Source organism: Marmota marmota, unplaced genomic scaffold (assembly GCF_001458135.2).
Source record: "Marmota marmota marmota unplaced genomic scaffold, marMar, whole genome shotgun sequence".
Lineage (NCBI taxonomy): Eukaryota > Metazoa > Chordata > Mammalia > Rodentia > Sciuridae > Marmota > Marmota marmota.
Genome location: NW_025999977.1, coordinates 58,871,438 through 58,884,549, shown reverse-complemented (window position 1 = coordinate 58,884,549; position 13,112 = coordinate 58,871,438). Strand labels below are relative to the sequence as shown.

The 13,112-nt window shown below is 47.2% G+C and overlaps 1 protein-coding gene across 2 annotated transcripts in view; it reads left to right on the top strand.

Annotated features, from left to right (window-relative positions):
- The window catches only part of Trappc12 (trafficking protein particle complex subunit 12), a 59,436-nt gene that overhangs the window by 15,729 nt on the left and 30,595 nt on the right, over positions 1-13,112 (top strand). For both annotated transcript variants that reach the window (XM_015480017.2, XM_015480018.2), the window contains exon 4: positions 11,693-11,806. In XM_015480017.2, the coding sequence (XP_015335503.1) occupies positions 11,693-11,806 (114 nt within the window). The remainder of the gene's footprint in view (positions 1-11,692; positions 11,807-13,112) is intronic.

Sequence of the window (13,112 nt, the reverse complement as noted above, 5' to 3'; positions counted from 1 at the left end):
TTGTTTTAAAATTGTGACACAAGATCTCTGGGCACAGTGGCATACACCTGTAATCACAGCACCTCAGGAGGCTAAGACAAGAGGATCATACATTCAAGACCAATCTTAGCGACTTAGTAAAACCCTATCTCAAAATAAAATAAATAAAAAGGGCTGGAGATGCACCACAGTGGTAAAAGCACCCTGGTTAAGTCCCCAGTACACAAAATCAATTGTGACACAAGGAAAATTACTCCCATCTCTCTTTCCCTACTGGCCTGGCTGGCTCTCAGACCAGATGGTAATCCAGATCTGAGTGGTGAGTGGAGGAGCTGAGCTTAGTCACCTGGGCTGAACTGCAGTGAGTGAGCTCTCCACCCCAAGTTCCCAATCTGAGCCCAGTCCTTGCCCCTTTGCCCAAAGCTCTGTGTCCTCCAACAGGCTAGCCCACGTGCAGCGTGAGTTTCCCTCTGTGTGAGGAAAGTAGCCAAGCCCACCAGATTCCTGTCATGGGCCATCTTGTGTTATTAATTTTTGCAAGGACTTGGGTCCTTCTTAGTCTATAAAATCGGTTCTCGGGTTCGTGGGAGTTTGTTTAGATATGACTGCTTATCATTTATAGACCCATCAATACGAATCCAAACATTGCTTAACCTAATAATGCACACTTAGTCAATAGCGGCAATTATCCAAGTGAATCTAAGTCAGTCATCTGTGGGAAAATTATATTGGAAGAGACAAATAGGAGCATAAACATTTCTGCTTTCTAGTTTAGATGCCACCTTTTAGAAGATTTGCACTTACTAAAAACAATGAATAATTAAGATGGTAGGTTTTTGCTTCATTTTTAATAGTTGTGATCTAGTTGAGATATAGAAAACACGTCTTGTATATGAAATCATAGCAAGTGCTGAAGGCTTTTTAAATGATGTGTTTTACTATTTTTAATCATTTATGGAGCACTTTATAATTACAAAGTTCTTACAAGTAATTTTATTACACATTTAAATGTTTTACTGGTGGTGGGTGCCTATACATACTGGATATAAAATGAGATAGGAACATTCACAGTGTAATATTTCTTGTTTGTTTCAAAAATATATAAATATCTATGAACAGATTTTTCTCATACATTTTTGTACCCACACAAATTCTAATTTGAGGTCTGTCAAGCTGAGTTCATGGGGAGCTGTACAGGCATCTAAAACAGAAGTCAGGGAAAGCCACCCCACCACAGTGGTCCTTAGTATCTATGGACCCCCAAGGGGGCCAAACTTGTGATACTCAAGTCCCTTGTGTAATGTATCCTAAGCACATCCTCCAGTGTACTTTAAGACATTTTTCTAGGTACTTAAAATGCCTGCTATAACGTAAATGCTTTGTAAATCGTTGTTACACATTATTATTTAGGAATAATGATATGAAAGCAGAGTCTTTACATGTTCACCACAGACCTTTTTTTTTTTTTTTTTTCCTGTAAGTATTTTTGACCTACAGGGGATTGGATCCTCAGGTGAAAACCCATGGAGGTAGAAGGCAAATTATGGCTCTAAATCCTTATGTTGTTTAGGGCAAAGAAAAAAACTCTCCTTTAGCTGCCATGTTTAGTAACTTGTGCCTTCTATACTTGGTTTTGAAAGTCTGTATTTCAAGGAGCATGTGTTTTGTTTCTCTGTGTCGAGTGCTGTCCTGGGTAAGAGATGGTTTGTGGTCCCCCTGAGGCCATCACCACAGTAGCGGGACGGGCATGCCCATACATGGCCCACTTCCAGAAAGCCAGATAGTTGAAGTTTCTCTGGTGGGTGTATGGCCTGTCCTTTCTTTCACAAGACACTCTTTTCCTGATTGCCCAAAGTTCTTGTCTGCTTCAGAAAAATTAGAAAGAAATTATGCACAGAACCACTGCCTTTACCATTTTCATGTATATTCACATATATATGTTGTGTGTGGGGGGCATATGAATGTACATGTTTATATATGTTCTACATAGTGCCTATATGTATAAAGATGAATGTTACATGTATATTTGCATAGGTACTACACAGTTTCGTTATTATGCTTAGTTTTGTGTCTTTTTATTATTTTTAAATTTTTCCCATATTAAAGAGTGTTTAATTGGGTATTCTAGTGAGAGTCATCCATATTCTGGGTCTGCTATTTATTTTTCATTTCTTCTGAGTGTAGTATCTCATTGAATGTGTTTTGTAGTGCTGGCTTAGCGGTTATGAATTCTTTTAGATTCTTATCATGGGAAGGTTTATTTTGCCTTCAATTCTGAGGGATAGCTTTGCTGGATATAGCAATCTTAGTTGGCACCTGTTGTCTTTCAAGGCTTAATTTTATTCCAAGCTTTCTGGCTTTTAGGGTCTGGCATGAGAAATAAGTAGAAATTCTAATTGACCTTTAAATGTGACCTACCTTTTCTCTCTTGTGACTTTTAGAATTTTGTCTTTGTTCTGTACATTAGGTACTTCAACTATAATGTGTCTTTTGTTTTGGGGGCTTAAACCCAAAGGCACTTTAACACTGAGCTACATTCCCAGCCCCTTTTTTACTATTATTTTACCTTGAGACAGAGTCCTGCTGAGTTGCTTAGGACCTAAGTTGCTGAGACTGACCTTGAACCTGCTATTCTCCTGCCTCAGCCTCTCAAGTTGTAGGGATTATAGGAATGTGCCACCACACCCAGCTGCACATGTCTTGAGGATATTTTGGGATTTTGTCTATTCACAGCTCTAAATTCCTCTTGGTTTTGGATTTCCATCCCATTTCTAAGGTTTGGACATTTTATAGTATTCCTTCATTGAAAACGTTGCACATTCTTTGTTTTTCAGTGCCTTCATCTAGGCCAGTGATTCTTAGATCTGGGCTCTTAGTGTTATCCCAAATTGGGGTATTCCTTCATGGTCTCCTACCATCTATTCTTCATTCTCAATTTAACTTAAATCAGAATACTAGTGACAGAGGCACATTGATGTTTATAGGAGCACAGTTCACAGTAGCCAAGTTGTGGACCCAGCCCAGGTGCTGTTGACAGATGAATGGGTAACGTGGTATGCATTCACAATGCAGTTTTACCCCATTATGTAGAAGAATAAAATGAATGGAACTAGAGAACAACATATGTAGAAGCAAATAAGGGAAAAAAGTGGAAGACCCCATGAAAATAGGAGGAGGGTTAAAGGAGTAGAAGGAGGAGAGTGAGAAGTAGGAGGGACAGGAAAAGGGAGGAACTGCGGAATGAAACTCATCAAATCGTATACTAAGTACATATATGAATATTCCTCAGTGAATTCTACCATTGGTTGCGTATACTTATAAAGCACAGATTTTTTAATTAGTTCTTTATATATGAGAGTGGAATGCATTACAATTCTTATTACAGGTATAGAGCACAATTTTTCATATCTCTGGTTGTATACATAGTATATTCACACCAATTCATGTCTTCATACCTGTACTTTGGATAATAATAATCATCATCACATTCCACCATCATTAATAACCCCATGTCCCCTCCCACCCCCTCCCACCCCTCTGCCCTATCTAGAGTTCCTGTATTCCTGCCATGCTCCCTCTCCCTACCCCACTATGAATCAACCTCCTTATATCAGAGAAAACATTCGACCTTTGGTTTTTTGGGATTGGCTGACTTCACTTAGCATTATCTTCTATAACTCCATCCATTTACCTGCAAATGCCATGATTTTATTCTCTTTTATTGCTGATTAATATTCCATTGTGTATATATGCCACATTTTTTTGTATCCATTCTTCTATTGAAGGGCATCTAGGGTGATTCCACAGTTTAGCTATTGTGAATTGTGCTTCTATAAACACTGATGTGGCCAGGTCCCTGTAGTATGCTGTTTTTAAGTCCTTTGGGTATAGACAGAGGAGAGGGATAGCTGGGTCAAATGGTGGTTCCATTCCCAAGTTTTCCAAGGAATCTCCATTCTGCTTTCCATATTGTCTGCACCAAATTGCAGTCCCACCAGCAATGTATGAGTGTGCCTTTTTCCCTAATCCTCACCAACACTTATTGTTGTTTGTCTTCATAATAGCTGCCATTCTGACTGGAGTGAGATGAAATCTTAGAGTGGTTTTGATTTGCATTTCTCTAATTGTTAACGATGATAAACATTTTTTTCTTATGTTTGCTGATAGATTGTATATCCTCTTCTGAGAAGTGTCTCTTCAGGTCCTTGGCCCATTTATTGATTGGGTTATTTGTTTTTTTGGTAAAGCACCAATTTTTTTTAAAAAAAGAATACCAGTATTCTACTAGGAGATCAGCAGAGTAGAGGAAGGGAAATGGGGAGAAAAACTGAGAGGGAAAGTGGAAGTTCTGGGGCCTGAAATGGAGCAAATTACATTTCATGCATGTATGATTACATCAGAATGAGCCCTGCTGTTATGTGTAACTATAAAGCACTGATAAAAACAAAAAGGAAACAAAGTCTTTACTAAAATATATTTTAGGGGCTGGGGTTGTGGCTCAGTGGTAGAGCGCTCGCCTAGCATGTGTGAGGTCCTGGGTTCAATCCTCAGCACCACATAAAAATAAAGGTGTATATATTTTTAAAAAGTAAGCAAATGCCTTATGGGCATAAATATTTAAAAAAATCATATTTTAGTAGCTACAAAATCTGAAGCTATTATAAATACCCTGGGATTGAGCCCTCTCATACAGAACTCTTTTCTGCATATATGATTCTTTAGAATAAGTTTTAGAAAACAAATTACTAAAAGAGTAGGGTCAGTCTTGAGGCTTGTATTACATATTAGTTTTCAATAACATGAGTGTACTTGCTTTAATATCACCTTCCTTCATTGTAAATGTTTTTCTAATTTCTTAGGCTGCCAAAGGCATTTGCTTTTATTATTTTATTTCTTACTGACTTTTGTTAAACTGTGAATTTTGTATCTGCTCCACAGTTCATTGGATGTCTTACATGCTACAGTGATGAAATACTCATAGAAAATAAACAGCAGTGCACTGGACAATGCCACTGCCCCAAAGAGCTTACCTGGTGGAGGGACAGGACGTAGTTCTAATTAAAAGTTAACTTGGAGCCATGCGTGCTGGTTTTAGAATTCCCAGGTGCTCAGGAGGCTAAAGCAGGAGAATCGAGAGTTTGAGGCTGGGCAACTTAGTGAAACCCTGTCTCAAAATAAAATAAAAAAGATAAAAGTGCTGGTATGTCCTTGGAGCCAGAACACCCCTGAGTCCAATCCCCAGCACCACACCTACGCACACAGAGCAGACTTGGAGTGCCACCCGCCTTCTGCTTAGGCAGCGTGCTGAGGCACGGCGTATGCCTGGAGCAGGACTCTCACCCTGTTTCCATCTGGGGCCCTTTAGGAGCATTTTTCAGTTTTTTTCCCCTTTCTACCACCACTACCCTTAGACCCACATGGATTATGCACTAAGGAGTAGATTCTGCTGGTAACGCTCAACTTTGGGGATTACTGAACATTGTTATCCAAGATTCTTTTATCGCCAAGAGCTGAACCCCGTCCCTTGGGGCCACTGAGAACATGTGCTCTGGTCTGCAGAGCGGGTATTTTCACCGTGGGCTGGAAGGCACCTAGAAGGCATGAGCTGTGCCAGGAGTCCTTGACTAGCTGGAGGAGCACCTGGGGAGCAGAGGTGACAGGTGGCAGAAGGGTGGGCGCAGCTAGAGGCAGGACAGGCTGCACCATCATCTCAAGCTCTGGAGTCACCAGTGAGACTCAGAGGTGAAGCCGATTGCATAGTGGATGTCATTGAGCTTCCTGGGCCTGTGGCTGTAGTCCAAAGCTAAACGTTCAGGTTAGTGAAAATCCCCTCTGCCTTTACCCAGAGGTGGGCAAGGCAGCTGGTGAGGCAGCCTGAAGGGCCTGCCTAAGCTGGGAGTACAGGACACCAGCAAGAGCTGAGTGATGATATCACACGGAAGTGTTCCGGTCTGTGCTGTGCACTTAGTAAGTGCCTGGATTAATATTTGTGGTTTCTGTTCTAACTTTTATACCTAAACTTTTGTTCCCCAAACCTGGTTGCTTCACTTTTCTGACCGTTGCATCCCCATCCCTTCAGCAAGGACTTCCCTGACCTGTCACTTCTCACACTGCTTCACGTGTGGCAATCGGAAGCCGAGTCCTTGGGCTCAAGGAAATGTCATCAGGATTTCTTCTGTCCTATGACAACTTGGCCTTGCAGTAGCAAAGGAATGAGGTCATGTTTTTGGAGTCTCCCAGTGCTGTCCTAGAAAACTTGGTTTAGAGCTTTTGGACAATGCTAGGAGAGTGTCCCCTGGTCAGCCCAGGTGCACCCACAGCTCTTGAATGGTGTCCTGATTGTGATCAGTTCCAGTTTCTTAGAAGCTGGCACAAATTCAGATATCCAAAATAGGGTGTCAGACAGTACACAAGCAATGTCTGCACTGGTGCTGCTGACTCTCCTGCAGCCATTAAAGATCAGTGTAGAGCTGGGGACACAGCTCAGTTGGTAGAGTGCTTGCCTTGCACACACAAGGCCCTGGGTTTGACCCCCAGGACCACAAAAGAAAAAAAAAAAAGGAAAGGAAAAAGAAGTCACAGTGTAAGCCCCCACCATGGTGGGGCATGCCTATAGTCCAGCTGCGTAGGAGGCTGAAGCAGGAGGACTAGTTGAGCCCATGACTTCAAGACCAGCCTGTGCAATGTAGCAAGACCCTGTCTCAAAAAACAAAAGAAAGAAAAATCATGTTGTGAGAACATTTGAGGATGCAAGAAAGTTTAGAGAAGAGGAAAGATAGAAACAGTACATGCTTAAAGATACAAGGTCACAAGGACACGTTGAGAACACGTCACTGTTGATATTGCTTTCCTTTTCCGCTTCACCCCTTCCTGTCTCCTCCATTCCTGTGATGTGGATAAGGTGTAGGGGAGGGAGCTGGCGTTAACTGTCATTGTCTGAGCAGCTCACCTGGAGGACAGCAATGTTGCAGAGGTGTTGGCACCTGTGATGATCCCACCAGGACCCACGGGCCCACCTGCTGCTTCTGCATTCCCAGAACTGTGCCACCCACTTGCCATCCAGATATGTCCATATCCTCCCTCACGCCCCTGCACTCCTGGGCTAAACTGGGCCCTTGTGTCTTTGCACCTGTTTCACTAAGCTAGCTCTGCGGCCTCTTTTCCACAAAATGCCTCCAAAAGAATTAGAAAACTAGATGCCCTCTTAAATTTCTCTCAGAGATCCTTTATCGCAAGTTGGATTGTTGTTAAGAATATCTGTCATTAATCTCTAGTGCTTTGCATGTTGCATCAGTAACGATATGTTTCCACCATCACATAGAACTCCAGCTCAGTTCCTCAGTGTGGGGAACGTGGTCCTCGTGGCTGCCAGCACTCACACTCCCCTGCAGTGCCCGTAGGGACAGCAAGCTCCTGCAGCATCGGCCCCTCTAAGCCCATCCTGCATACTGTCCTCACAGCATCAGGGGTCCTCCCATGTGGCCCATCTTGCACCCCGTCCTCCTGCTCCTGCCCCCAGCTTTGTAGCTGCCCGAGAGCACTCTGCTTCCTGAGCTTCTTGACTTCAGATGCCAGTGTCATGCAGGGCTCCTCCCCTGGTGCCATGGGGTGCCCTTCTTGTGGGCTGCGCTGTCACATCCACTTGCACCCCATGTTCATCTCACAAGACATCTTGGGCAGTTTCTTCCCAGCCACATGGCCGTGATGTTGTGGGCACATGGGTAGGTTGTATAAGTGTGTTCGCACATGTGTGTGCGCAGGGATGTGTGTAAATGTGCTCTGTAGTCACCTTACACTGAGGTCCTCGTGGCCTTCCTTTCGTGTGCCAGTTGGCCTGTGTGTCGTGGTCCCCCTGGAGCGGCACTGTTTCTGTAAAAGAGCACGGTGTCCTCTAGGCTTCCTGCTGCACCTCCTTGTGGCAGCTGCTCAGCTCCACTGCAGCCAAGCACAAGCCTCAGGCAGTGCACAAGCAAGAACCTGAGGCCGACTCCTGTGAACTCCAGGGGTGCCGGGCAGGACTGGCCCACCAGCACTTGCAGCTCTCCAGCCTGGGCTGCAGGGACATCCTGTTGACTGCTTCTCTCACTTTGACTAGGCCCCTTAGACCCACCCATTGCTGCAGGGAGTCTGGTGCTTTCCCAGTGTGATAGCATGTCACCTGTGGCCAGCGTGCTGGGAAGCTGGTGAATGGCAGCACAGCCTGGCCTCACCTACCTTCTGCATAGCCTTCCCGTAGGCCACACCATCCTCCTGTGCGGCCCGTCTTCACTGGCCTTCCTCCTGCCCCTCATTCTCACCATTCCCCCTGCATGCTCCCCTACCCCCCCATTCCAAGGCTCTGCTCCTCCTGCTCTCTGGGCCAGCGCATACCTGTCCCCAGTGTAGGTCCTTTCCTGCAGGAAGTCTGCCCCCAGGTCTCAGTTTAAGTCAAGTGCCATTATGTATATCGAGAAAGTATCATCAAGTAGTAAAGGCCAGGCGTGGTGGCACATGTCTGTAATCCCAGTGGCTCAGGAGGCTGAGGAAGGAGGATTGTGAGTTCAAAGCCAGCCTCAGCAACTTGGTGAGGCCCTAAGCAACTCAGCAAGATCTTGTCTGTAAGTAAAATATAAAAAGAGGGCTGGGGATGTTGCTCAGTGGTTGAATGCCCCTAGGTTCAATCCCTGGTACCAAAAAAAAAAAAAAAAAGTAAAAAATAAAGGAGTGAGAGGAAGATCAGTAGAGCAGAAGAGGGAGAATAGGAGAAAGAAAGGCGGAGAGGTGGTGAGGTGGGGTTGAGACCCGATTCCTGGCATGTGTGATCCTATCAGGTGCACCCACCACTGTGTATACCTTAATGCTCTCGGGAGAATTAACACCCAGGCCTTCATGTCATCACCAGGAGTTGTCCATGGTGAGGGACACCCATGGGAAGTGGGTCTAAGTATCAGATTCACAGAACTATCCCAGAAGATTATCTCTGAGATTAAATCAGAGCAAATTAAGGAAAATAAGAAGTATAATACACAAGCTGAATATTTCCCTATGTTCCTAGGGGGGGAAAAAAACAATCAAGTGTCACTAACAGACAAGGCCAGAACGCTGACCTAGGGGTACACAACCAGCGGCCCAGGGTGTGGGATCTATCAGACACAGACGCAGAGTGGGCTCAGACTTGGCAGGTCTCTCCCTCTCTCTCCTTCACATTTGCAATGCAAAGAGAATATGCACAGCCACTTGTATTACATAAAGTGATTATTGCATAGAAATTTAGACTAGAGACAGCATTTGGAAAGCATTTTAGTAAATTATCTTAACCAATCTAAAAATACTCGTGAGCTGTCAACCAGAACATGGAAGTCCTGCGTTACTTGAGTGCTCTGCTGTAATTGGGACAGTTGGGAGGAACGCAGCCCCGACTTCCTCTTCACAGTTGACCAGTGGTTCTGCCTGGTTCCCCAGGCTGCGGGTGGCTCTGAGGAAGCCGCAGCCTCTGGTGCAGCTGACTTCACATGTGCAGCAGCGGCCTTAGTCACAGAGAGCCTGGCAGCATGTGTGCATGGCAGTCTCCTCGTGGAAAAAAGAAAACACTAGACACACCCTGAGGCCCTTGTTGAGTCGTCCGCTCGATGTCTGCACCCTGCTGGCTGGTGGCACAGTGCGGCTGGGGCCCACCCTCAGGTGCAAGGAGCCAGGAGAGGAGGAAGCTTACCAGAGAAAACATGAAGGTACACCCATCCACGAGCACACCCGCACCCTGACATCACACATGGCACTATGAGTACCCGGAGCGATGGCACGCTCCCTCACTGCAGGCAGGAAGGCCAGTGGGACTGTCACCTTGGAAAGCGGTATTCTGATGGCACGCCCAGCAAGGAAACTGCTGTGTTACCTGCTGGGTGCTTTACCTGTAAAGTTAAGTGCTTACATCCACGTAGAACCTGCCTGTGGACGTTGTTTGACTCATGGCTGCCCAAAATGAAAGGCAGCCCAGAGGCCCTTCAGTAGGTGAGTGCAGGGAATGCTGTTCAGCACAGGAAATGAACTCCAACCCCAGGGCTCAAGGGCTTGCATCAGGGCACAGCGGGACAGTAGCAGCCCAGGCAGTCTTGAGGTTCCAGCCCCCTGCCACTTGTTTTCCTCATAAACAGTCTGGCAAGGTGTGCGCCCACCCTCACACCCTCACCCACATGAGACAGCAAGAAGAGGTCCTGCACAGAGAGGTGCTGGCCTTGCTGACAGCCTTGAGAAAGACACCCACACCAAGGGAGGGCGTCCTGGATGTGTGGGAGAGCGTGGGACTTCTCCCTGCTCTTCCCGCTGGGCAGTGAGCTTTGTGCCTGGCACTGCACTCGGTGTTTGGCACATGCTGACTTCCTGAGGTGGGCTGATGGCCTCCGCTTCTAAACTCAGCAGACCCTGATCCCACAAGGTCCAGCAGCCCCCTCAGCCCTTAGCAGAGACTTGTGTCCTGGCTGTGGGAGCTGGAGCCCAGGAATCTCAAGAAAGGACTGCAGCAGCCCTTCCGTGGAGACAGCTTTCATTGCAGAGGCCCCGCTCTGCGTCCGGCACCTGGAGCTCTGCCCGCCAGCCAGCAGGTGCACGCGGGAGCTAGCGGGTGGAAAGGCTGCGCCATCTGTGCTGGCATACGCATTGCTAACTCCCTGGCTTCCTTGGTGTCCGATTGCCCCTGGGACGAGTATGGAACCTCCTGCATGGCCCAGCATTTTTAGGCTCCTCTTCACTCTCTGTCTGTGCCCCGGCCACCCTGGATTCATTTCTGCTCTAGCCCACTCTGTCCTTTGAGGCTGCCTCTGCCTGGAGGGTCCTTGGCTCCCTTTTGACCTGTTTCCCACTCATCCTGCCCACCGCTTTCCCCTTCCTCCACCCAGCCTGTACCCCCACCTGCCGCCCACACCCTGAACTGCCTCCCTGGTTAGCTCCTCAGCTACACATTCACTCACCACTGTTGCCTGCTTGTGGGTGCTGCTGGGAGCAAACCGCTCGCAGCCTGTTTGTCGGCCGGCTGCTAGGTGAGCGTGTGCTTGTGCAATGCCTGTTCCAGGCTTGTTGGAAGCGTGAAGTGTTCCCTCCCACAGTGTCTCACTCAGTTGCCTAGCAGCCTTCCTTTCTCTATTGGATGGGGCAGAAATATTTTGAGCCCAAAAATGAACCGATATGTGGAGGTTGGCAGCCTTCTAACCTTCCCAATGCCCCAGTTGCAGCAGAAGAGGCACCAGAAAGTAGGCTGTATGGATGGGTGGGTCATGACGTGCTGCCTTAGCATGATGCATTGACTATATTCATGTTGGTAAAATAGAGCGTGGAACACATGAAGCCCCTAGTTTTATGATCCATGTACATCATATAGATAGCAATAAATATATCCAGTGCTTAATATAATATCAAATTATTGATTTTAAACTGACAGAAATCACAAGGTAGAGCCATCTTGCTAAAAAGGAAACCAGTCCTATAGGTTGGGGGTCTGGGAGAGCTTTCCAGGTAGGCTTCTCCCTGTGTTTTGTCAGTAACTTGCAAAATTTTGTCGTGAGTCATCTGGAACGGCACCTCACAGGGGCCCTCCTGTTGCTAATCATGTGCAAGGTTGGCGGTGGCACTGTCCACGCGCTGGCCAGCCAGCTGACCTTGCCCCATTATCAGTGGCTGTTCAGGGCTGCTTCCAGCAACCCACAGTGTGCCTTTGGTTCACAAATCCTGTTGTGTCTTACAGAGCTGCAGAAACTGGAGGGCAGCAGTCGACCTGTGTGGACGCCTTCTCACAGCCCATGGCCAAGGCTACGGCAAGAGTGGGCTGCCCACCAGCCACACAGCAGACTCGCTGCAGGTGAGAGCACCTCCACCACCAGGTCGCTGTGTTGTATTCTGCTTGTCATGGTTTCAGGACATAGGAAAGCCCATGGGCTTTCATGCCAGGAGGAACAATTTGGGAACAAGACAGGGATTTTCGTTTTCTGAGCTTAATCTCTGTGTGAAATGACTCATGATCTTCCTTACCTGGTGGTCTGTGTGTATTAATTCTGCCATGTGGCCCTGCTGTGCAGTGGCCTCTGCTGCCCAGAGGCCTGATGAGGGTGCTCTGCCCTCGCTCTCCTGGCAGACCAGGCCTGGCCTGAGGTGGGCAGGGGCTTCCTACTGTGATGTAAACCAAGTGGCTCTGAAGGCTTCCCGAGGCGGGGAGTGGGCTCCACAGGCTGTGTGCTCTACCTGGAGCAAGCGTCCCTGCTCCGACTAGGGAGAAGGTGGAAAGAATGTCCAGGATGGAGCTGTGGCTGGAAGGGAGCTCCCCAGACAAGAAGGAGCTTTCAGGGTGCTCCAGTTCCCACCCTGCCCTGGGGAGGTGGTTTTGTTGTTTGCAGCACTGGGGCTTGAACCCAGAGCAGCTTTAACACCGAGTGAAGCCATTCCCAGCCCTTTTACTTAAAAAATATAATCTTTTATATGCTTGGAAATAGATAAGAGAATAGAGTTTGTGTTCTCAGAACACAAATATAAAATACTGTGCACAAGTACTTATACAATACATTATTATCAGCCATCCTCAGCCCTTTTTATTTTTTATTTTGAGACAACGTCTCACTAAGTTGCTTAGGGCCTCACTAAATTGCTGAGGCCTCGATTTGTGATCTTCCTTCCTCAGCATCCTGAGTTGCTGGGATCACAGGACTGTGCCACCATGCCCAGCTGGGAGATTTCAGCTTTAATCCTAACTTTCTTGGGGCTCCCCAGAACTGAGGTTATCACCAGATATTCCAAAGCTGTAACAAGCTTAGGAGAGCAGTAACTGGGGAAGCTGGTGGCCCAGATCTTGCAGGTGGGCTCCTCCCTCCTGGATCTCCCCAGGAGCCCGCAGGCATGGGCTGCGCAGGACAAGCAAGGCCACCTCGGGTGCCCTTGCACCTCCTCACCCCTCTTGGCCCCTCCTCACCAGCCCAGTCGAGGGCTCTTCCCTCCATGTCTCACACCTGGCACCACCAGCACAGCCCCTCACTGGAACGGTGCCTTGGCCCCTGCACTCACCTCTGTCCCCACACTGCAGTCAGAGTGATCTGAAAGCACATGTAGATGGTCTCACCTTCCTGCTCACAAGCTGTAAGCACTTCCTGTCGCCCCAGGTTAGACAAGCCTCATCA